Source organism: Panicum hallii, chromosome 2 (assembly GCF_002211085.1).
Source record: "Panicum hallii strain FIL2 chromosome 2, PHallii_v3.1, whole genome shotgun sequence".
NCBI classification, from domain to species: domain Eukaryota; kingdom Viridiplantae; phylum Streptophyta; class Magnoliopsida; order Poales; family Poaceae; genus Panicum; species Panicum hallii.
This window is the reverse complement of record NC_038043.1, coordinates 48,745,616-48,768,526: the sequence shown is the minus strand read 5'-3', so window position 1 is coordinate 48,768,526 and position 22,911 is coordinate 48,745,616. Positions and strand designations below refer to the sequence as shown.

The following is a 22,911-nucleotide window of genomic DNA, read 5'->3' as shown; positions in this document are numbered from 1 at the left end:
CCCCAAAAAAAATCGGCCGCTGACTAAATCATATTATTCTCTTGCGCGCCCTCGTCTCGTTTCAGGCGATGCCCCTCCTGTCTTGTACCGCCGTCTGACGTCTCGCACCGCCGGAATTAACAAGGGCGGCTCGCGCAAGTCAGCGGCGCGGCCGGCAGCTGAGCTTCTATACTAAACATGACCGTTGATTTGATCTGGTTCTCTTGGGCGCGCTCGTCCCGTTGGAGGAGCACCGATTCTGTCTTGTCTGCTACCTCAATTTGGGCGCACAGATGGCGCCATCCGATTACCTCTTGCACATGTCATCGGCGCGGCCGGCAGCAGAGCTTCTTAACAATGGCCCGCGCGGCGGCGACCCCCATCCGCTATGCATTGTCCTCGTCTCCGAGCACTGTTTCGACGGCGCTGCACCATGGCCATGGCGCGCTCCGCCTCGGCGATGCCCCCCGCTGTCAAGGCCATTGACCCTGCCATGATTGTTTCTCACAAGTTCCCCGAGGTCAGAGATGATGCCCCCTTTTCAGTCGTCAGCTTGTTCGCCGGTCGCGGCGTTGTTCAGCCGCTCGATCTCCATTGTGCAGGTCACGTTCGGGTACGACGAGAGGTTGCCACCGCACACCACCTGCTTGACCGAATGTCCCAGTGGCTGCCCCCTCCTGGCCTGAATGTCTGATGTGCTTGTGTGTTCGTTTGGCTGGTGCAGGGATGTGGCCCTGTACTCACTAGGTGTGGGAGCTTGTAGTGCAGATGCAGAGGATGAGAAGGAGCTTCAGCTGGTGTACCAAAGGAATGGCCAGTCTTCCATTAAGGTGCTCACAGAGGGTTATCGTGACGATATCCTTTATCTTTTAATCATAGCATGTATCCTAATTTCAGATCAGAATTTAATGATCCTCATATATAATAATCCACAGTAGTCAGTACTGTTGCAGACTGATAATCTGTTGGATCCTTGGTTGTTTGCTGCTTGTCAAATTGAACTTATCACGGTACTCAAATGCATGGGCTTTGTCAGGTCAAGTTGGAGCATATTACTTTTTTTTTTCTCGAACATGCAGATAATTGTCTGTAAGGCATTCAGCACATAATTTTCTCAACAGCCGCAACTGACAAAAACTTAGCTTTCATAGTTGCTCATGCTAGCACGGATACATATGTCAGCTATTTTTCTTAGTTGTCCCTTGTATGCTGCAGGTTTTACCTACTTTTGTTTCTTCATTTATTTTCAAAAGTGGCAATGGACTCCGCTTGGATGTGCCTGGGCTCAAGTAAGAATTTATTGTATCACGTATTTACTCAAGCTCTCCTCTTTTGTGTTCTGTGGTTTCATGACACTTGCACATGTGTTCACTTGCTTATGATTGCATTTACTTGATAGGGTACTGCTGATATTCTTACCCCTGAATAATTTGGCCTGTTTCTGTTCTCCAGTTATGACCCAAAATTTTTACTGCATGGCCAACATTACATAGAGATATATGGGCCAATTCCTTCACGAGCCAGTGTAAGTTGCACAACAACATTGTTCATTCCGAAAGAACAATGATATAAGAACCCTGAGTTAAGATATGGTGCTAGTCTGTTAGATACTGGATGTTCTTAATAAACCAGGGCTTTTCATGCTCTCTAAACTCTCATACAATTGACACACAGAATGCTCGATGCCTTCACATTTTGAGTTAACCTATCAATTTTCCTTTATTTTATTTAGCTTATTTCAAATTATGTCTATTGTTACCCGGCCCCAAGGGTGATTGACATTTTTCTTCTTTATCCCTAGGTTGCTAACAAAATTAAAATAGCTGGCTTGCATGACCGAGGTATCCTCCCATGATATTTGATCACTGTATTTTTATTATTTTCCTATATTTTATTTGCTTTGTTGTTTCCCATCATAATGGTGAAATTAATTATGATAACACTGATCCCTCCATTCTGAAAATTTATTTTATTCTATGCCAGTACTCTAGCTTGCTACTTTCAAATTTTTTAGTATTATCAAAAGTACGTTCCACAAATATGAACTTTATCGTACTTTTTAGCATCAGCATAATTCCATGCATATGCTGCTTGACTAAGAAACTTTTTTTTTCATTATTGTATTCACAAATTCTTCCTGCATTTCTTATGCCAGATAACTTTTTCCAGTAGTGAATAATATAAGCACATGTGCTGATTGGAATTAGTACATTGTTTCATGTTGATCTTTTGCAGGGATGGCAGCTGTTCTTGAACTTGAAATACTAACCTGCCTTGAAGTTTCTGATGACGTATTGTGTATGAATAGGTCAGCATGCTTGTTGAACGTTTGATCTGTATAACTTGACTGGAATAGGTGAATAAGGCATTGATGCCATACGTATTGCAGGAGTACTATCTACTTGCGTGGAGCTGGAGGCTTCTCCAACTCTTCCCGGCCGTTCTCATACGCAACTTACGCTGCCAATGAAGTTTCAAATGTTACATTTCCAGATTCCACGCCTTCTGCGGTATATGAAGACTGCACACAGAATTTCCAGGCATGAAACTTCATCTATGCATAAATTTCCTTTTGCAGTTTATTCAAGTAGCCCTTTTATGGCGAACATTCAGGAGAGCTGAATATCTTTATATTTCCATTGCTTGTACACTTGTTTGAACACATCCCTGCTTCTTCTTTTTTTGTCATGATCGATTGTTCTAACAAAGAAGACATCTCAAGTACTATAACTTACTACTATATTAGCATCTAGCAGTACCATTTCTTCCTGGACATGATTAACACGCTTGTTCAGATTAAGAAATTTTGAAAGTATTATCAAACTGTTCTATTTTAAACCTCTCATGTTTTGCTCTTTTGGTTCAGGCACTACTGTGCAGCTTATCAGGCTACTTCGATCCCTTGCATTCAGATCCTACTTTTGCACATGCTGCAGGGTATGCTCCAAGTTAAAACTTAAAATTACAAGTCATAAGTTTTTTTTAGATCAACTAACTTTCGGTTCCAGTTTTGATGGTATTTGAAATGCTTAAAACAAAAATTTCTTTTCACCATCGTCCTCTTACTTACCCAAATACCAAATCTAACTTGTCGTAAACTTCCTTATCTGATGTTATTCAACTTAATGGGCTAGCAACTAACTAACACCTGGCATTGGTGTTCATGTGCTCAGCACGCGTGAACAGTCAGTACATCATATCCTCCAGCGGCCTAATAAACCCATGACAAAAGTACAGCATTTTTCTTTCTTTTTGAAATGAAAAGTACAGCACTTTTCTGGTGATGAAGCGAAGTCAATTTCATGTTGTTTAGTTGGTAGTCGGTACTACTGTGCCAAATATGCTGCGGTTTCAGTTTCACTTCATGCTCCTTTAATTTTTTCATGGTGTGCCAAATTTACTATTTTATAACTATGCCCTTGATGAACTCTCATCACCATCATCGCCCGCCTTGGGCTCAAGTCCAATCCAGTGTATTTCAAATCTACTAGTCCACCTTCCATGCACAGAACTGTTTCTGTGTCCTTTAATTAGGCAGATTAATGAACCTGATTAATCCGATCAAAATCTCCTAGGTTTTCTCACCCAATACTGCCCGGCTTGTGCACGCTCGGGTTCGCCGTTCGGGCTGTCCTGAGGTCGTTCTGCAGCATGGAGCCAGCGGCCGTGGAACGCATCTCCTGCCGGTTCCTTCACCAGGTTTAACCGGGAGAGACTCTGGTCACCGAGATGTGGCTTCAAGGGGACAGGTAGTAAGGGCCCCCTTTTTTTGAAAAAAAAAATTCCGGAGCGTTTCGGTTTGGTTGCTTCTGAGTGACCTCTTGCTTGCTGATTTCGTTCCACGTTTTTTTTTTCAGTCCAAGGGTGTACTACAGAACCAAGGTGAAGGAGCTCGGTCGCGCGGTGCTGTCTGGATACGTGCAACTCAAGCACATCCCATCGTCACTGTAAGGTGAACGAACTGTGCTGAATCAGGCGCCTCGCTCAGGAGTGGAAGGAAAAGGGCGCGAGACCTTCTTTCAGCTGATGGTTCAGCACAAGTTGTCGTCGAGCGGTTTATGGGGGCAATCGCAGATTTAGGATTGCGAATTTTGTAACAAAATCCTGTGTAGGCATGCATGCAATCCTCGTGCAGTCACGCTGTTATCAGTCTGCTACCATTTACCACACATCTAGAAAAACGGTATTCGTGTGATTGTATCACCTTGATATAATTAGCTAAGATCAATAAAGCTTTCTTTATATGAATTTAGCAGGAAATAGTTTTCCTTTTTTAAAAAAAAATACATTATAAACGTAGACGCTCACAAACACCGCACGCACACTCGCCTTTATAAATACACGCACGCAACCCTACCTTATGAGCATCTTCGAGAGACTGAGCTGGCAGATCCTTGAAATTAACGAAATCACCGTAGTATTTGAAGAATGAGTGAATAACGGAGAAATATTCTTATTATTCATTAGTAATATATTTTTTTTTTGAGGGAGATGTACACTCCATTCGAACATTTCCTCAGCCTCCCTGCGACTAATTTTCTAGCCTGTCTCTCCCTACTCTAATTCAATTAATCTTATTCAACCCTGGTGGGGTGGCCATGAAACAGCACTGGGGTTAAGTCAACGCAGTTCGTGGTGCTCGACAAAGACCGCAACAACACATGGATCATGCATGTTTTGAACCTGTGATGGTGGTTGGTCGGTGGGCCGGTGAGGATGAGCTGTAAAAGGACATAGATGAAGAAGAGAAGATAGTAGCTGTAAAAGGAGGAGTGGACGACGCAGGGATCCAACTGCCAAAATATTCAGGTGCTAGCCGCCGCTAACATTTCTGTTGCTTACGACTGAGCCAAGTCAACGAAAATCTGCGGTACTGCTATTGTTTAATTATTAGTGCACGACTTTGAAAGAGTGATAATTCAACTACGCAATTCTCTTAACAAAGTCGAATCCGTTGACTCGAACAGTTGGAATTGGAAGATCCGACAAAAAACAAAGGGTTTTACAGGCAGGCGGAAGTGGCGTGACGCAACGAAAACAGCGATGCTCTGGGGCTCCTATCGTTCAGATGGGATCCCAGTTTGCCTGGGATGCCCGGCCTGCCAGTGACACAAAAAGCGACACGTCGACTCGGCGGCTGCTCCCACCTTCCCCGCCGCCGTCGACGAATTGGTGTCTTGGTCTCTGCCCCTTTCGGTACCCCTTCCACGTCACCTCAGTACCTCACGGCAGCCACTCTGCTTCTCTTCTTCGTTTCCTACAAGTAGCCGCGGCTCCCGCACCGCCGGCGACCGCTGAGAGTGACGAGGCGCAGCGGACGACGAGCGCGGCGGACATGGCGACGAGCTCCAAACCCGCCGCGGCTGTGGACCCCGAGGTCGCGCTCGCCCACAGGTTCCCCGAGGTAGCACAGCAGCCCCGCCCCCCGCCCCTCTTCCTCGCAACCTCTTCCGTCCGCCTCAGCGGCTCCTCACGCCCCCCTCCCCTCACCTCTCCTGTGGTTGCCCCCGCAGGTCTCCTTCGACTACGACGAGAGGTGCGGGCCCGTTGCGTCCACGACCTGCTCGACGGAACGCCCCACTCCCGCAGCGGCACCTCCCGATTGATGCGCGTTTTTGCTCGATGCAGGGAGGTGGCGCTGTACGCGCTCGGCATCGGGGCCTGCGGCGACGACGCCGTCGACGGCAAGGAGCTACACTTCGTGTACCACAGGGACGGGCAGCCACACATTAAGGTCGAATTCCCCCTCGGTGAATCCCCTCCCGTCTTGATGCCGATTGGTGGTTGTCGTTGTTGTCGTGCTCCAGACTCCAGTTTTGGCCGTTCTATTGTTGAACTTGCCTAGCAGTTAACATGGTTTTGGTGTGTTATGCATACCATATATAGCATTAGAGCCTCTTGGACTTTCTATTGTCAATATTCAGATTATACTGTGACATGATGCTGACATTGCATTCTAAAGTCATATTAAACTGGATCCTGCCAACATATAGAGGTGTTTTACAATTTCTAGATGGATTCCTTGTTGCCAATGAGCAAAACCTTGTCTTACTAGCTGCTTTAGGTTGGAGTTTAGTCCTTGACTGACCTGTATCCATCTTAGGTTTAACTTCTGCCAGGTGAGTGGCTTAAGGTGCCCCCTAGTAAACTAGATGAACAAGGAGACAAAAGACAAGGAATTGTGCGTTCACTGTTTATGATTGTGTGAATTTCCGTATAAATCTATCATCTTATTTCTGCATGAGAACCAACGAATTTCACCACATGTCTACAAGGAACCTTTAGAGCTTCTGGTGATGTAAAAATTGCTGAGCTCGTACAAGGTGTGATTGAGATCAATGGGGTTCCGATCATGTATGAATGAGAACCGTGATACGATTTTTAGCTTGTACAACACACCTTTATTCTGGTTCTAGGACATGTAATCCATAGAAACCGAAATTGGTTTGGTAGCTTTCAGTGAATGTAGCTGACCTGGGAATGAATTTAAGCAACTATACACAAGAACTACGATAAGCCATGCAGGGAATTTGTGTGACTCTCATCTAGAAAATATGTATACTCAGCAAAAGATAGAATTCTGTGTCCTTTTTATCTATTTTATATTATTCATATTTCGTTAGACATCCCTAATTTCTGCATGAGACATTTGAAAGGTTAAGTCTAAGGCCCAGTTTGGATCCACACAGATTATGGAATCCAGCTTTTAACAGTCCACAATCTACAATCTACCTTCCAAAATCTCCGGTGGCTCCAAACATGGCCTTAATCGCTACACTGGATAATGGTACAGGACTAATACAATCATTCTTTTTATTTAAATGCAGGTTCTTCCGACTTTTGTTTCTTTATTTCCCAACAAAAACAGCAATGGGCTTGGATTTGTTGATGTGCCTGGCCTTAAGTAAGAGTTAATAAAGCAATAGCTGTTGAGTTTCACTCTCTATTCTGTGTTCTCCTGCAGTTCTTTTTGGCTGTTGTTTTTCATTTTCATATCTGTGCAGTGTTCTTAGGTTTTATCCGATCAGATTCATCAACACACTGAGTGCACATTTAATGTTGTGAGTAATTTCCCGTATTTTCTGTTCTCCAGCTTCGATGCAAGCCTTCTATTGCATGGTCAACAATACATAGAGATCTACAGGCCAATTCCTTCTTCTGCCAGTGTAAGTAGCTTCTCAGTTTTTGTCTGAAGTTTGTTAATGCCTTTGTGCCGATAATACATGGTATAGGCACTTTGGTGATTAAAAACATTATTTATGAGAGTTCAGGCTTCCTGTCCAGAAATGGTAGATCAGTTCCCTTGTATGTGGGTTGTTATGTGGATTGACCAAGTGGAGTTTCATCTCATCTAAACTGGAGATCTCGTTTTCGATTTATTTGTGGATGCTCTTTAGTTACGACCAAGGATAGGTGAATAGGCCTCTAAATAGAATGATTAAAGTTATGTTCAATTTGCTTGTTTTACTCAGCTTTTCCAGGACCATGTCTAAATTATTCCTGTTAGGATGAAACATTCTTAAGAGCCCCCATCTTTGGTATCAGCTTACAGAAGCGGCAATTGCCTCCTGTCTTTATTTGTTCAGGTTGTAAACAAGGTTAAAGTAGCTGGTTTGCACGATAAAGGTACTTACTTCCCACCCAACCGAATTAATAAATTGATTACTGATTAAGTGATGGCGAATACTTTTATCACTCATGCTCCTTTCTTTTTTTCCATCCTTTAATAGTGTGCATGTTTTCCCTATTTCAACTCTGTATCTAGATATGAAATATTTAGCATCTGGTTGAACTAGAGGGGCACAGAGGAATAGAGGATGTTCCGCCATTTTGTTATAGAAACAACTGTCCATCTTGAGATAAAAAGTACAATGGATGACACACATCATAAAGCTACAAACCAAGCAACAATGAAGAACAGTATACCATAATCTTTACTGTGAAGCTCCTCAAATTACACCTAGCTATCATACGTATATTTTTTTATGTCCCTCTTGCAGTTGAAAATTTCTTTCTAAGCCGAATGAAGTGTTCATTCTTTGCCCACTACATCTTGTGTAACTATTTAAATGACCTTTTCGTTTCATCCCTTGCCTTAAAAGTGTCCACCCACTCCTGCAGGAATATTTGGTCAAACTACCACCAAAGTACTACTAAGAACCTTGAGTTTTAAGTCATCATAGAATATAGATGGCATCCTTTGTACTGTTTTATCATAACTGCCAAAGTACTCCCAAGGGATTATATTGAATTTCATGAATTGGTTTCACTGTGGCACTATTTTCCTGTGCAGGGAAAGCAACTATTCTTGAGCTCGAAACTACCACAAGTCTCAGAGAGTCTGGGGAAATTTTATGCATGAACAGGTCCTTAAGATGTCCATATTATTTTACTGACCACCATAACCTACAAAAGAGCAGTGCAGTTATTTTACTGTGTAATGCAGGAGTACTATCTACTTGCGTGGTGCTGGAGGGTTTTCAGACTCTTCACAGCCATATACTTATGCTACTTATCCTGCTAATCAAGTTCATCGCATTTCTATTCCAAATTCGGCACCTTCTGCAGTATATGACGACCAAACAAAGCAATCTCAGGCATGTTACTTTATTTACTTGTGCAGTACTGCAATAACTGGTCTCTGTCGCAGATAAGGCTCATCTCGTGTCTCACTGTGATAACAATTCCTGCATGGTCTGTTCTGATGAATTAACATGTTCATCCTACTGGTATCATTCATAGTACAATTCAGTGTCTTTGCTTCAAGTGTTCTGAGTTCTGAGTTCATTCTTTGGCCAAGAATAGGAGCTATACTTTTTATGTTTTTCAGATGGAGTCAGTTTCTCAGTTTGTTAAGATGAATATTGTTCTGTGAAGGCTGATTTTTTTTGGTTTGATCCAGGCATTATTATACAGGTTATCTGGGGATTACAATCCTTTGCATTCAGATCCTGATATTGCACAGGTTGCAGGGTATGCCCCATCAATATGCAATACTGTTTTTGTATTTTTTATCATATTTGACATTGAATAAGTATTTGAGTTAGGGTTAGATGTTGGACTGAGAAGCTTTTAGTGTCAGCCTATTATTCCTTAGTGCTTGTCCGAATTAAACACTTACAATATAGATAATATAAAAAACCAGGCGACTTTACCTAAAGGAAGCTGTATCACCTTACCTCTGGAAAAGAAGTAGCAACGAGTGTTCTAATACTAGTTCATGGTTACTTGATTAGGATTTATCAGACACACTGACATTGGTTTGGATCTTTCACACGAAAACCTAGGCATCCTTGACGCCAGAATGCTAGCATGAGCTTTAGGTTCCGAGTCATTTTCCTTTATTCTGAGATGAACTACATTCGATTCTGATGCCCCACTAAAAATTTCTCTTTGCCCCGTGTATTCATAGGATTACATGATCTTCCATGTGCAAATCTTTCTGTTCTGTTTATTCACATGATCTGACTAAACTGCTGCAAGATCCCCCCTTTACCTGGACTCAGCTTTCCATGTATGAAGCTTTGGTTCTTTTGCCAAGATTTTGCCTGATGGGTGCTTTTGCAGGTTCACTCGCCCAATCCTGCACGGCCTCTGCACCCTAGGATTCGCTGCTCGCGCTGTCATCAAATCTTTCTGCAACGGTGAGCCAGCTGCGGTGAAGAGCATCTTCGGCAGGTTCCTCCTGCACGTCTACCCCGGGGAGACGTTATCCACTGAAATGTGGCTCGACGGCCAGAAGTAATACTGCTCCTCCGGCCACAACTCACAACTGGACCCCTGCACCTGCTGGTCTGGATTTCTTGCTCATGAAAAATGATTGGGTTTTGCAGGGTGCACTATCAAACGAAGGTCAAGGAGAGGAACCGTGCCGTGCTGTCTGGATATGTGTTGCTCCAACACATCCCCTCATCATTGTAAGTGATGTATCATATTCGTTCGTGACAAATATTATTTGTTAAGTGGTGCCCGCTGGATGCAATAGTAGTGATGAGGTGAGAGCTACTGCACGAGGTGGGATGTCACTGTAATGATAGCAAAGAATTCTTTACGAATCTGCACATAATACATTCGTACTGTACCGATAAAATGCCCCTTAAAGACCCAAATCCAAAAGCATATTGGTATTGCTGTGTCCATTTTGGCAAGAAAAATGATTTTACTGTTTAGTCTGGAAAACAAAATTAACGGACGCAGTGAAGGGCCTATTCTGTTCGGTACCAATGTTGCTCTAACTTTTACCCATCTTAAAAAAATGATGCTGCTGTTGCAACTGTCAGCCCGTGACCAATCAGGACCAGGTTCGGCACTGTCATCATTCATACAAGTTGCAACCTGTGGTGTCGAAGACAAAGTAAGGGTGCGTTCGTTTCCAGGTCTAAAGGTTAGAGATCTCACATCAAAGAGAATCTTATTATTTAAAAGTATTAAATAAAGTTTAATTATAAAACTAATTGCAGAACCCTTAGGTTAATTCGCGAGACGAATCTAATGAGGTATACTAGTCCATGATTAGCGGATGATTACTGTAGCATCACTGTGATAAATTATGGATTAATTAGGTTCGTTAAATTTGTCTCGCGAATTAGCACCTATCTATGCAAAAAGTTTTATAAACAGATTTTATTTAATACTTCTAAATAGCAAGATTCTTTTTGATGTGACGGGTCTAAATTTTAGAGGGGAGAAAGAACGCACCGTAGATTGTTGGTTTATCCCGGGTATGCTTGACAGCTTGAGACCTTTGCGCGTCATACTCCTGCCAATCTGCCGCCTGCGTCTCAGCGTCTGCTTGCGAGGCTGCTGCGAGTCGAGGGAATACGTGATCATGCCTCTGAAAAGGCCTGGCCGAAAAACGAAGAGAATCTGGAGAAAGAATCTGACAGGTTTGCTCCAAAAGATAAAGCTTCTCTCACGCTCTGACCAGGTATCACGAGTCAGGACTGGAGTAGCAGCAGAGGCGAGAGAGGCTTGGCTTCTTTTTCCCGTTTGGGCTCTTGGCATCAAGAGCTGCTCATTTTTGTTGTACCGACTCGTAGCCGCGCGTAGGCGAACCGAAGGAGAGCTGCGTGGAGTCTCGTCCAGAAAAATAGGTACCAGTTCACATATGATAGTTTTGGACAAAAAAATGATGTATTGAACGGGTGTTAATGGATCACGTCTGCAGTGCTCTTTTCATAATTCAACTTGATCCTTTTGTACTTCTCACTAAAGTCCGACCTTTTTAGCGTCCCACCTTTAAATTATCTAAGCTAAAATTTAAAATCATTTACCATCCCTAATTGAACCTATAGTCAGAGTAGGCTTAGCTTAGGTCTAGATAAGCTCCGCCAACGCTCACATTAGCTCAAGTAAGTTTGGTGACTTAGAAGACGAACGGATATTCTTAGTTGGGCTTCGCATGTGATGTTTCTCACTCGAGTTCACAATCATAGCCTAACTATCATCAGGTTGGTTTAGGGCCCGACTTTGAATATACTCTATAAACTTTATAGAAATTTTGTAGGAGAAAGTGTTGTGCGGTATCCGCACAAATGCCTTCAGATGGAGCCTAATTAACAACCCACAAGAAGAATTGTGATGGGACCACCATCCATCGCTCCAAAACAATTCGAAGGACCACTGGCACAAAAGAAAAAAGAAAAAAAGAATCCACAGATTGTTATTGTCCATCATCAGGGGATTCAGGGGGTTCCAATTTTCTGGTCTCTGTTAGTAAGTTGTCCCTACGTGCGTTTTTTTTTTCTGCTAGAGCAAAGATGGCACAACTTCTTGTTGGGGTTTGTTTGGTTGATCCCAAAGAAAGAAAAGAGGGAGACCTAGTTAGCTACTCGTACATCCCGCCTCAAAAGAAGAAGAATCACGCTTGGAGCACGTACTCAAGGTCTAATTTTGGGCTTCGCTTCTAGCTAAACTCAGTAACCTACTTCCAACTGGTTGTACTTGACACTAAGGAGGACGTTCCGATGCAAACAAGAAGGGAAAAAAAAAGGCATCAGCTTGTGGTCTAATCCCCACAACGAGCAAGCAAAATGCATCGACCTGGCAGTTTTTCCTTCCGTCCCATAAGTTAGACCAGAAGACGCTAACTGGAACTTGTTCCCCCCCGGCATGCAGAGCTGAAACGGAGGGCCGGAGGAGCGTCGGCCACATCCACGACGACGCAGGCTGCGGCGCCAAAGCGGATGGAGAAACGGGAGTCGTAGTCGGCTAGCAGCCTGGGTCTGGCGGCCTAGCAGGCTAGCTAGCACCAACACTACATGTCCATAGACCATAGTAGCCATCTCTCTCTCTCTCTTCCCTTTTTATACACGGTAATAATGGGAAAAGCATATTCTTTAAATGTGGAATAATAATGCATGGTCTAAATAACATTGCAGTGGTGGTATACTATATGCATGAATGTGTGTGTGGTCTGCTTGCTAATCTTGTTCTCAGCATGCAGCAGCACCGTACCTTGTCCATCAGTCCACGCATAGACGGCGGCGGGCAGGCGGCAGCACATGGTGGCTACAGCTACAGGTGCCGCGTGCTTCCTTTCCGGAACAGTGTGCGGAAACAAATTGGGGAGGCTGTGGCCTCTGGGCTATGGAAAGAAGCCAAGGTCTCCTCCGTCCAGGCGCGCCGCTAGCGTGCGGTGTGGAGGAGGGGTAGTAGCTAGCTTTAGCGCTAGCTAGGGAGGTGGTTGCGGGAGCAGCGGGCACTGTTGCAGCAGCGGCGGCGAGCTGCTCGGCCCGCCCGGCGCCCGCTCTCCCTCCCATCGATCAAACAATCCGTGGCGTGCCGGCGCGGCTGCTTTTGGGGGACAGGCGAACAGCGGTTACAGGACCCTAGCTACGCGGGTCGCCGTCTCGTCGTCGTCTCTCCCTCACTCTCTACTCCGTTCCGCCGTCGGCTCGTCGCCCTGCGCATGCGTTCCGTTGCCGGCAAAGAAAAAACCCATCGCCGGCCGGCCACAACCACAGCTAGCGCAACCTCAAGGTACGGTGCTCTCTCTCGCCCATGCTACATTGCTACGGTCCAGCCAGCCCTTGCCTCTCCTCCGTCCATGGCTCGTCGACGCATGGTGGCAGTGGTTGCGCAACGTACAAAGCGCAGTTAATGGGGGGAAGGGAAGGTTCCAATTGGCAGTTGGGGCTGGGGGCCCTCAGGAGAGAGACGTGCGATCTCGCCCAGGTCGTCGATCTTGTCTCGCCCGCTTCTCCTCCTCGTCCTCTTTTGTGTTTTGGCGCATCTGGTTGCTGGCACCAAGCCACGCCAAATCCCAGAGGCGGGTCAAAACTAATCCTCCTCGGATTAGGATTAGGATTAGGATTAGGTAGGCCGCCGGGTAAGCCCGCGCGCGCACGTGATCAGGAGAGACGAAGCGCGGCTCCATGGCCGCGCGCTCGTCGCTCGACCACCGGTTGTTGCTAGCTCCCCGTCGTCGGCTCCGGCAATGATGATGGCTGCCCCCGGCCGGCCCCCGTGTATTTGTGCATGGCGGGCCAACGGGCCCATGCGCGTCGCCACGCGCTAATCCTCCTAAGCAGGGCCAGAAATCACGCGCCGCCGCATCATTGCCGCGCGGCCGTCTTCTTCTTTCCGATCCATACCACTTTGTCTTATAATATACTACTCAGCTCGCCATCGATCGCAATCACATGGATAACCGGATGAGGGGCGGCACGCATCCCGAGGCCCTACACTACGTGGGCCGTGCGCGGCGATGATTGCTGCTCCTCGCCTGCTCTCGCTTCGCCTCAACGGCTTCTCTCGCCGGCGGAGCACGATCGTGAGTGAGCATTCGTACGCGGGCGTCTGCCGTATGGACGGCGGCCGATCGCGCTAGATCGTGTCGTCGTCGGCCTCCCGGCCTTGCTGCCCCGCTGGCCCCTCTCACGCCCCGACGCCCCGTTTCGGCGTTTCCTTTTCCTGCTGGTTGCTGCTGCCGCGTGCTCTGCTCTCGCTTCTTCTTCGGCGTCGATCATCGGTCGTCTCGTGCCCTGCTGCTCTCAACCGATCTATCAGATTCGTGTCCTTACACACTACTACTGTTACGTACCGTTAGAGCCTTACTTCAATTCACCAGTACTAGTACGTGCGTAGCAGTAGTAGCACTATACGTACGTAACATTTCTTGCTTCCGTATCGCTGGGCCTACCAGTAACACCACCACCGTAGCTTTTAGAGTAGCAGTAATACCCTGTACTTGAACCTCCTCCAAAAGTTGAGCCAACTGCTGGTTTTAGCGATTAAGAAATATCATAAAAGATAATTTCTTTAATGATCTAACTCTTAGCATATAACTCAAGATAGATATAGACGGATCTACCTATCAGGCTCACGTATTTTTAAAATACATATATAAGACTATCTTTTTATTACGAGAAGAGATCGCTCTTCTCTTTCTCTCTCTTCCACCTAGACAACATATTGTATTTTGCTTCTGTAAGCTAGCTGACTTGGCACCGAGACCTTGCCTCCCTCGTTTACCAGCACATGCACCGCCTTAATTCAGCAAGCGTTCAGAGACGGAGAGTCCGACAAACATGGAAATTGACGCCGGCTCTTACTAGTACTTTGTAGCTTAAGAAAGTACGCCCATCGATTAATCGCGGAACCGGACCCAATCAGCTCCGGTTCCAAGCCTCAACCAAATCAACCCAAACCAACCAACCAACCGGCGAACGAGGGACTGCTCCAGTGCTCCTCCTCCTCCACTCCCTCCGGGTCAAAGCCGGTCAAGCTTCCCCCCGCGGGCAGCAATGAATGAAGCCGACACGCGGGCCCGCGGCCCCACCTGTCAACTCCCCCGCCCCCTGTTGTAACTGCACGCGCGACGGACCCCAACCGCCCCCGCGCGGCCTGACGCGCGTGCCCACCTGCTGCTGGTCCCCCCTCGTCAGCTTCTGAAACCCGTGTGCCCGCCCGCCCTTTTTCCCGGTTTGCGCCAAGCCACCGCGCACCAAACCAGACGCCATCTGCTCCTGGAGTCTGTGGCTCCTCCGTTTCCAGTTTCCAACATGGTTACGCTTGCTCGATTTGTTCTCGTTATTTTTTTTTTGGGGGGAGGATCTGTTCTCGTTACTGGTCGTCAATCAGGTGTACAGATTTTACTTTGAAAAGGCAGGTGTAGATTTTATCCACCGCAGTTCACGATGTTCCTTTACAAATGCCGGATCAAAAGCGGCCGAGTGCTTGCTTGTTCGTTGCAGAATGCTGTCGGGTGAGAAACCGATTCAATTCAGCAGTACAACGTGCAGCAACATCTCCTCGATTTCCAACTGTGAAGCAACCAAGCTCGACCCAATTCTTGAGCACCAAACACCAAACACCTCAGCAGCTGCTCGGTTCACGCTCACGGCTGTGCAGAAGCGAGCAGGCCCCTGTACAAAAAGCTAAACAGATGACGTCGCAACTTGCAGCGGAAGGCGCTCACGACGCATGAACAGTTGCGCCAGTACATGCGGCAGCGCTTAAGCAGGAACACAGGCATCATTGACGCCGCCGCTAATCCACCATTCAAACGGGATTAAAAAAACGGTTAGGGAGCTCGGAAAGAATAAACAAATAGAGGAAGCAGCGGGGTCGCAGGCAGTGAGCTCGCATCCTTCTCCTGCAGACGAGCCCGCTGTGCTCCCGTCGCTTTCCCCATCCCATCCCACCACCCAGATGCGATTCCGTCCCCGCCGCCGCGCCTAGCCGAGCCGCCACCCCCGCCCCCGCCGCAATGGCGAGCGCGTCGGAGGACGAGGCCGCCTCGGAGCGCTGCTGCGGCAGCTACAGCCCCAGCGCCGACGTCAGCGAGTCCGAGACCTCCAGCGACGGCTCCGCGCCCACCACCCGCCGCTTCGCCTCCTCCTCCTCCGCGTCCGCCACCGTCTCCCGCCTCGCCTCCTCCTCCTCGTCGCTGCCCACCCCGGCGTCCGCCGCCGCCTTCTACCTCTCCAAGCCAGCCTCCGACCTCTCAGGTGAGCCCCCGCCCCCGTTTGCGTAGATCTCACTCCAAAAATCTCCTCTCTTTGCATGTTCTTTCCTCTCACAGCAAGTTCCTGTTCCTGTTCTTGCCTGCCTCCCGTTTCCGTGGCCCAGAGATCGACATGATGAAGGAGCGCTTCGCGAAGCTCCTGCTCGGCGAGGACATGTCCGGCAGCGGCAAGGGCGTCTGCACCGCGCTCGCCATCTCCAACGCCATCACCAACCTCTCCGGTACGCTCCCGGCCGGCCGGCCGCCTGCGGCGCTAGCCCTTGACCCGCATTCCCTCGATTTCTAATGGTTTCCTGGGTGTCTTCCCCCGATGCGTGCCCAGCCACTGTCTTCGGCGAGCTGTGGAGGCTGGAGCCGCTCGCGGCGGCGAGGAAGGCCATGTGGACGCGGGAGATGGAGTGGCTGCTCTCCGTCGCGGACTCCATCGTCGAGCTCACACCCTCCATCCAGGAGCTCCCCGAGGGCGGCGGCCAGTTCGAGGTCATGGTGCCGCGCCCGCGCAGCGACCTCTACATGAACCTCCCCGCGCTCAAGAAGCTCGACGCCATGCTCCTCGCCATGATTGACGGCTTCAAGGAGACAGATTTCTGGTACGTCGACAGGGGGATTGTGGTCGAGGACAGCGGGGGGCCGTTCCCGTCGTCCTCGTCGTCTTCTTGTGGTCGGCCGTCGGTGCGGCAGGAGGAGAAGTGGTGGTTGCCGTGCCCACGGGTGCCGCCCAAGGGGCTGTCCGAGGATGCGAGGAGGAAGCTGCAGCAGAGCAGGGATTGTGCAAACCAGATACTGAAGGCGGCCATGGCGATTAACAGCGATGTGCTCGCCGAGATGGAGATCCCAGAAGTCTACCTGGAGACATTACCAAAGGTAAAACACTTACAACTAGAGATTTACTGGTAGTGCTACTAGCTATATATCTTGCTATTCATGTAGTGTGCTTGCTACTGTGCACTTCAATAGCTGGTTGAAAAAAAAAAGACCAATGCAGAAAACCCCTGTGAAAGGGACCACTCACTTCCTACCATACTTGCTTAAATGCAGAGCTCAGTTATTGTGATTTAGTACAGTATGTCGAGTGGAAGTGCTAGGCATCAGTCTTTGCAACTTTGTGGGAAAGTTTTGGTCTCTCTAGGCTTCAAGGTTCTAACCCAATTTGTTCCAATGCAAGACCGCAGTACCTCCCATAATTATTGTTATGAAGAGTCAATTCATGCCTGTGGAATTCGATATGGAAGAGCTGAAGCAACCATAACTATATTCCCTCTTAGATCTAAACATGTCATGACCTTCAGGGTTATCGATGCTTCTGTTGAAGGCTTGAATGTGTCTAGTATGGAAAAAGCAAATTCTTGGGTCCTATGATGGATTATCATATGTTAGGAGTTCTCTGCGCTTTTTTAGATCAATTTGGTCCAGTGCATATTGCATTTTCAGCAATATGTTTAATGAGCATTTCATAAACAAAATATGACTGGCAAGTGATTGAAGTCAAGTCATGTAGAACTGCAGAAAATCATATGAACAAACTCTGGGCTTAGCAGCTGAAGACCTCAACTATAAATGAGTTTAAGATTGATGTCACTGCAGATATTAAAGCATTTCTTTCCCCCTTTGTTTATGCTGGGTGTATCTGTCATGCAAACTAATGTCAATGCTGCATCTTCTTGCTCGATCATGTAACTGCTCCAGTCACTTCTTGTAGTAACTCGTAGTATTTTGAAGGTATAAGAATCTTTATAATGCATCTGTGTAATTTAATAGGAATGTGTGTTTTAGACTATCAATGAACTTTCTGAAAATGACCCTTCTTCAAGTCACTGCTGACATCTCTACTCTGCTTTTTGTCTAGAGATAATGCATATTTTTCTTTTGCCCAAAATAGCCTTTGTTTCCAGTAATGGTGAACTGGGTATTTCCATTTGTTCCAGCCTTCCTAACATCTTATCTTTTCTGCAGAGTGGTAAATCTTGCTTGGGTGAGATAATTTACCGATACATAACAGCCGAGCAATTCTCACCAGAATGCCTCCTAGACTGCTTGGACCTGTCATCTGAGCACCACACACTTGAGGTAGCTAACAGAATTGAAGCTGCCATCCATGTATGGAGATTGAAAGGACAAAAGAAGTTGACGCCTCAAGCGAAATCAAAGAAATCTTGGGGTGGAAAAGTAAAGGGTCTTGTTGCAGATAAGGAAAAGAGCCACGTTTTGTCTGAAAGAGCTGATGGTCTATTGCAGAGTTTAAGATTGAGATACCCTGGTCTGCCACAAACTTCCCTCGACATGAACAAGATCCAGTATAACAAGGTAATGCTTATTCGAATACAACTAATTATCCACTGATTATGGCCAGATCAGAAGCATGCAAGTACTTGTGTTGCTACAAGTAATCTTTATTTATTTTTCTTCAAATCCATTAAATGAAATATCCACCATGTTTTTTGGATGCAATTTCCAGGACGTTGGCCAGTCCATACTTGAAAGTTACTCGAGGGTTCTGGAGAGCTTGGCATTTAACATAATTGCAAGAATTGACGATGTGATTTATGTTGACGATGCAACAAAGAAATCTGCCGCTGCTGAGTCTGTTTCTATCTTTAATCGCGGTGTAGGCGTACCAGTTCAGAAGAGAATCTCACCAAGTCCATTCTCAATCCAGAATACACCTTATGCCTCTCCATTTGCGACGCCCACTTTCTGCTCCTCCACCCCAGTTACAGGCAGTCCTGGAAGGGTGCATCCCCCTTTAAACAAAAACAGTCTAGGAAAACAGGAAATCAAAGTTGAAAAGCTATTTTCTGGTGATCTAGAGAAAGTATGGACATACGCCGGAAACCTGAGCGCTAGGAAAGACGCAGGCGATGCTCCTGAGAGGGACTGAAGGGGGCGGGAAGGAAGGTCGCCAGGCATCAACAGATGCTGTTATGGTTGGTAGCTAGATTTTCCCTGTACAGAAGCAGCATGAGTCATTTTTTGTGCTTTTGTAGCAAGCCAATGATCGTGTATTTCTCTACTTACAATGGATGGATGGCATCTGATCTGAACAGAACAACTTGTACTTCCGGCAGTTAGTTTTTCTGGGTTAGTTCTGTGCGCTTGTTTATGTTTATATTGCAAGGCAGCGGCAAGTGACTGAATTCCTGCTCCTGCTGCTGCTGCTTTTTTGTCGCTGAAGATGTTCAACAATTACCTTCAGTCGCAGTGGAATGTATGCTGATCTTGTATTCTGATGCCTGATACTGTGGTGCCTGCTAGTGATTGTATATGCCTCTAATGAATTTGATCTGGTCCTCGTCAGTGCTTATTGTGTTAGAAGTGACCGGTCACATCTGCTGAACGGAACCGAATATTACTTGTCTGACGTAGCACATGTTACTTCACTGCCGCTATGCTAGTATTCAGATCTGATCTATTTGCAAAAGATAAAATAAACACCATTTGTTCAATGCGAGCAGTCAAATCCACTTTGCAAATTGTCAGATATGAGATATCCGCACCTTTTTTTTTGGGTGCTGAAACTTGATTCTCCAGCTTCTGCATGGATGAAGAAAAGGACGCCTTGTTCCAGATTCTTACGGCAACGTTGCCGGTTCATCGGGTGAAGAGCACAGCATGCTTCAACCGCAAATATACCAAGCCGCCTTCCCTTCGTCTCCAATCACCTTACCCGGAGCAGCATCTTTCTTCTCCCTGCACGGGAAGTCGCAACCGGACGATCAGACGTTGCACAGTATAAGTAGTTGCACCGGTCTTGCAGCTTCCTTCCAGCCACGTACTCGGTGCTTCTATCTCGGTAAACAAAATTTGACAGCAACCACGTATAGGGCACAAGGAAAGCTCCGCAGCTCTACAGAGATCCAGCAGACCGGCCGGCAATGGCGTCCGCGACGGCGGCGAAAGACGCGACGCCGGCGCTGGCGCCGGCCGCTGGCGGTCCGCAGCTGAAGCTGCTGGTGGACAAGCGGTCGCGGCGCGTGCTGTACGCGGAGGCCCGCAAGGACGCGGTGGACTTCCTGATCGGCCTGCTGCGCGTGCCCGCGGGCCTCGCGGCTCGCGCGCTCGCCAAGCACGGCGAGCGCGCGCCGGGGTCCCTGGGCTCGCTCTACGCGGGGGCGCGCGACCTGGACGACGCGTTCTTCGCCTCCGCGCCTCCGGACCGCGACGCGCTCCTCAGCCCCGCGCTCCCCTCCGCCGCGGTCACGCTGCTGCTCGGCGAGGACGCGCTCCCGCCGCCGCCGCCGCCTCCCCCGCCGCCGCGGTACTTCCGGTGCTCCGCGTACGTGACCCCGTGCCGCGCGAACCCGACGAACGTGACGGACGTGTCGGGGACGCCGTGCCCCGCGTGCCGGCAGCCGATGACCGTGGAGATGCGGTGGGCGCCCGGGGACGCGCACGGCCGGCCGGCGCCGGCGCAGGCGCGGGAGGCCGGCGGGTACGTGAAGGAGGTGGTGACGTACCTGGTGATGGACGACCTCACCGTCGCGCCCATGTCCACCATCTCCGCCATCATGCTGCTCAAGAAGTTCAGCGTCAAGGACTGCTCCGCGTTGGAGGAGATGACCGTTGAGCTCGGCACAAAAGAGGTGATCGCTCATATACCACTGCTACGTTGCGCGTCCATTCCACTGTTCAAAGTCGCATGCGCAGGCATGTCTCTGACGACAAGTTCTGAACTTTTTGATCGATGCGCAGGCGGTGATGCTCCTCAAGTCGTCGCTGCAGTCGTCGACGGCGCTGACTGATGTCTTCAGCGGCGGCGTCTCCATCGACAGGATTGATGGTTAATGGTGTGTGCTCGAATGGGGTGTCGTAGTACATCGTATATAGCCGTCGGTTCAATCTGTACATAAGTCATGCGAACAAGATCAGAGCCGATGCAACAACGATCTACAACTCCATTGATATGTATACAGGACTATTATTTGAAAGAAAAGATGTCCAGAGATAATGCGGCAAAAATTACCAGGGCCGATGCATGAATGCTGACATGACTGAACATGCTCACACGCACCAACTATTCGCGTGGATGCACAGCATATGTGCATATAGTTTTTGACCATATACATCGATGAAAAAAAATGACTTCAACCTAGCTTCGCCTGACGAAAAGGATGCAAAAAAAAGATGTCAATTGGCTTTAAACCCATAAAATCAATCAAGGACCAGTACCTGCAAAAGAAAAATCAATCAAGGACCAGGAAGTCATTTGTACATTGTTAGGTTAGATCGTCTCACCTCATGTTTTCTTGAGAGAGGATGGATCCACATTTTGTTTTTTTAATAGATCCGCATCTTACTTTGGATTTATAGGATGTTTGGATTCAAATGCTAATGTCCAAAAGTGCTAAACTTTAGTATTAGCTCCTCAAAATAATAGTGCTAATGGGGTGGGCTAAATTTTAGTTAAGACTCAAAAATTTTAGTATGGAGTATGAGTGATAATAGGTGCTCACCCAAATTTAGATTCCGTTTGGCATAGCTTTTACCAAAATAGCATTACCGGTGAAATCAAAGCCGCTAAAGCAAGAAAAGCTGGCTTCATCTGACTTCTAGTTCATTTTAGCATGAATTTATAAAATAACTTTATATTATATATTATAGTATCTTAAATAAATCTGGAACCAAAATAAGCTATGCCAAATAGAGTTTACCTTCTCAAACATGCCCTTAATATTGCAGGCCTAGAGCGGCGTCACTTTCACACTGTCATACGTACGTGGGAACCACCTGTCAGCAGTGGGGCCCACCTCTCAGCCTCCTATTTACACCGTCATCCAGTCCTGTCGTTTTTTTCTTGTTGCGGATGCTTAACACTGCCAGTGCCCGGCGCCCTCCTCTCGGACCAGCCGCTGCCGACGGAAACGACGATGGCGGAGGCGACGCCGACGAGGGTGTTCGTGTACGGCACCCTGAAGCGCGGGTTCCCCAACCACCCCCTCCTCGTCGCCTGCGCTTGCCCCTTCGTCGGAGCCGCCTCCACAGCCGCCCCCGCCTCCCTCGTCATCGGCCCCTACTCGGTCCCTTTCCTCCTCCCCACCCCTTCCTCCTCCTCCTCCGGCCGCGTCGTCTCCGGCGAGCTCTACGCCCCGTCCCCCGCCGCCCTCGCCGAGCTGGACGCCTTCGAGGCAAGCGCCTCGCCTCCTCCTTAGATCCGCCCTCCCTGCTCCGCCGGTTTGGTTCCCCCCGTTTCAGTCTCCGCTTCGTCGCAGGGCACCCACATAGGCGCCTACGAGCGCCGCCCGATCACCGTCGTGGCTGATGGATCGGGCGAGGTGGTGGAGGCGGAGGCGTACTTCGCGCACCCGAGCTACGCGGAGGCACTCTGGCGGCGCTGCGGCGGCGAGGCGGCCGAGATCGGGGAGTACACCGCGGAGCATGCCGCCAGTTACGTCCCAATTAATGAGCGCGCTACCGGCGCCGCTGGGCTCATGGAGGCCATCCATAGGTTCCTCGCCACTGCCCCCGACAGTTGACTTGGTGTTCATGGATGGATCTGTCACCTGTTGTTTCCTAGTGCTTTCGTTGCAGCTCTTGCCAGGTGGAGTATGTGACGAATCTCTAAAATATATTCATGATGCAAATTTGCAGACAATACTTTTGTGCTATGCAATACAATTGTTGTATTCAGAATGACTAGCCCAGGCTTTTGGACAAATCAATTAACCTTTGCAAACAGAGTCAGTTTGTCTTATTCAGTATAGATAGTATACAATATTGGAATGTCAACTAGTATTAAAATTTTCTAATGCAACACAGTTTTAATATCCTTAATTCTTTAGTGCTTTTATCCAAATATATACTTGGTATCAGGATTTGCACTGACTTATTGACTCAGTCGTTGATCCTATACAAGAAAACCTGTTGACGATCTTTTAGCTGTTAGTGAGTCCTTGACAGGTGCTAATCCATGCACTTCTTAATGCAAAATACATCCTTGCATTTGCATTCTCAAATGAAATGCTGAC

General features: G+C 47.8%; 5 protein-coding genes and 2 long non-coding RNA genes across 8 annotated transcripts; 6 read left to right on the top strand and 1 right to left on the bottom strand.

Annotated features, from left to right (window-relative positions):
- The first annotated feature begins 33 nt into the window (after positions 1–33).
- Positions 34–2,525, top strand: LOC112881184 (enoyl-CoA hydratase 2, peroxisomal-like). The gene is made up of 8 exons (XM_025945873.1): positions 34–499; positions 582–604; positions 704–809; positions 1,195–1,268; positions 1,432–1,504; positions 1,781–1,820; positions 2,215–2,287; positions 2,369–2,525. Exons 1-8 carry the CDS (start codon positions 368–370, stop codon positions 2,523–2,525), a joined length of 678 nt encoding a protein of 225 aa, XP_025801658.1. The 5' UTR covers positions 34–367.
- A 320-nt stretch (positions 2,526–2,845) lies between these two features.
- Positions 2,846–4,139, top strand: LOC112882757. Its single transcript, XR_003226706.1, has 3 exons — positions 2,846–2,916; positions 3,555–3,728; positions 3,837–4,139. It is a non-coding gene; the product is annotated as an uncharacterized LOC112882757 (long non-coding RNA).
- A 1,015-nt stretch (positions 4,140–5,154) lies between these two features.
- LOC112882208 (enoyl-CoA hydratase 2, peroxisomal-like) lies at positions 5,155–12,351 on the top strand. Of its 2 annotated transcripts, XM_025947202.1 has the most exons (12): positions 5,155–5,383; positions 5,493–5,515; positions 5,608–5,713; positions 6,807–6,883; positions 7,073–7,145; positions 7,566–7,605; positions 8,273–8,345; positions 8,426–8,576; positions 8,882–8,952; positions 9,547–9,720; positions 9,813–9,896; positions 12,097–12,351. In XM_025947202.1, exons 1-12 carry the CDS (start codon positions 5,315–5,317, stop codon positions 12,191–12,193), a joined length of 1,038 nt encoding a protein of 345 aa, XP_025802987.1. In that variant the 5' UTR covers positions 5,155–5,314; the 3' UTR covers positions 12,194–12,351. The 2 variants fall into 2 exon arrangements, with proteins under 2 accessions (XP_025802987.1, XP_025802988.1); XM_025947203.1 differs by lacking the exon at positions 12,097–12,351 and having other exon boundaries at positions 5,165–5,383; positions 9,813–10,108.
- Positions 12,352–15,605: 3,254 nt separating this feature from the next.
- On the top strand, positions 15,606–19,231 carry LOC112882207 (rop guanine nucleotide exchange factor 1). Its single transcript, XM_025947201.1, has 5 exons — positions 15,606–15,932; positions 16,054–16,170; positions 16,272–16,813; positions 17,903–18,253; positions 18,405–19,231. Exons 1-5 carry the CDS (start codon positions 15,692–15,694, stop codon positions 18,825–18,827), a joined length of 1,674 nt encoding a protein of 557 aa, XP_025802986.1. The 5' UTR covers positions 15,606–15,691; the 3' UTR covers positions 18,828–19,231.
- Positions 19,158–21,730, bottom strand: LOC112882211. Its single transcript, XR_003226622.1, has 6 exons — positions 21,598–21,730; positions 20,910–21,045; positions 20,546–20,786; positions 20,404–20,457; positions 19,444–19,636; positions 19,158–19,275 (listed from the first exon to the last, which is right to left on the bottom strand). It is a non-coding gene; the product is annotated as an uncharacterized LOC112882211 (long non-coding RNA).
- Positions 19,745–20,905, top strand: LOC112882209. Its single transcript, XM_025947205.1, has 2 exons — positions 19,745–20,529; positions 20,639–20,905. The coding sequence occupies exons 1-2, from the start codon at positions 19,822–19,824 to the stop codon at positions 20,729–20,731; spliced, it is 801 nt and encodes a 266-aa protein (XP_025802990.1). The 5' UTR covers positions 19,745–19,821; the 3' UTR covers positions 20,732–20,905.
- On the top strand, positions 21,707–22,692 carry LOC112882210 (putative gamma-glutamylcyclotransferase At3g02910). The gene is made up of 2 exons (XM_025947206.1): positions 21,707–22,071; positions 22,156–22,692. Exons 1-2 carry the CDS (start codon positions 21,814–21,816, stop codon positions 22,417–22,419), a joined length of 522 nt encoding a protein of 173 aa, XP_025802991.1. The 5' UTR covers positions 21,707–21,813; the 3' UTR covers positions 22,420–22,692.
- The last annotated feature ends 219 nt before the right edge of the window (positions 22,693–22,911 follow it).

Coding starts and splice junctions, on each gene's coding strand:
- LOC112881184 (XM_025945873.1), top strand. CDS start 368: ATGCATTGTCCTCGTCTCCGAGCACTGTTTCGACGGCGCTGCACCATG. Junction 1,505..1,780: donor CAATTCCTTCACGAGCCAGT/GTAAGTTGCACA, acceptor CTTTATCCCTAG/GTTGCTAACAAAATTAAAAT. Junction 1,821..2,214: donor AGCTGGCTTGCATGACCGAG/GTATCCTCCCAT, acceptor GATCTTTTGCAG/GGATGGCAGCTGTTCTTGAA.
- LOC112882208 (XM_025947202.1), top strand. CDS start 5,315: ATGGCGACGAGCTCCAAACCCGCCGCGGCTGTGGACCCCGAGGTCGCG. Junction 7,606..8,272: donor AGCTGGTTTGCACGATAAAG/GTACTTACTTCC, acceptor TTTCCTGTGCAG/GGAAAGCAACTATTCTTGAG. Junction 8,346..8,425: donor GAAATTTTATGCATGAACAG/GTCCTTAAGATG, acceptor TGTGTAATGCAG/GAGTACTATCTACTTGCGTG.
- LOC112882207 (XM_025947201.1), top strand. CDS start 15,692: ATGGCGAGCGCGTCGGAGGACGAGGCCGCCTCGGAGCGCTGCTGCGGC. Junction 16,171..16,271: donor CGCCATCACCAACCTCTCCG/GTACGCTCCCGG, acceptor ATGCGTGCCCAG/CCACTGTCTTCGGCGAGCTG. Junction 18,254..18,404: donor ACAAGATCCAGTATAACAAG/GTAATGCTTATT, acceptor TGCAATTTCCAG/GACGTTGGCCAGTCCATACT.
- LOC112882209 (XM_025947205.1), top strand. CDS start 19,822: ATGGCGTCCGCGACGGCGGCGAAAGACGCGACGCCGGCGCTGGCGCCG. Junction 20,530..20,638: donor TTGAGCTCGGCACAAAAGAG/GTGATCGCTCAT, acceptor ATCGATGCGCAG/GCGGTGATGCTCCTCAAGTC.
- LOC112882210 (XM_025947206.1), top strand. CDS start 21,814: ATGGCGGAGGCGACGCCGACGAGGGTGTTCGTGTACGGCACCCTGAAG. Junction 22,072..22,155: donor CCGAGCTGGACGCCTTCGAG/GCAAGCGCCTCG, acceptor GCTTCGTCGCAG/GGCACCCACATAGGCGCCTA.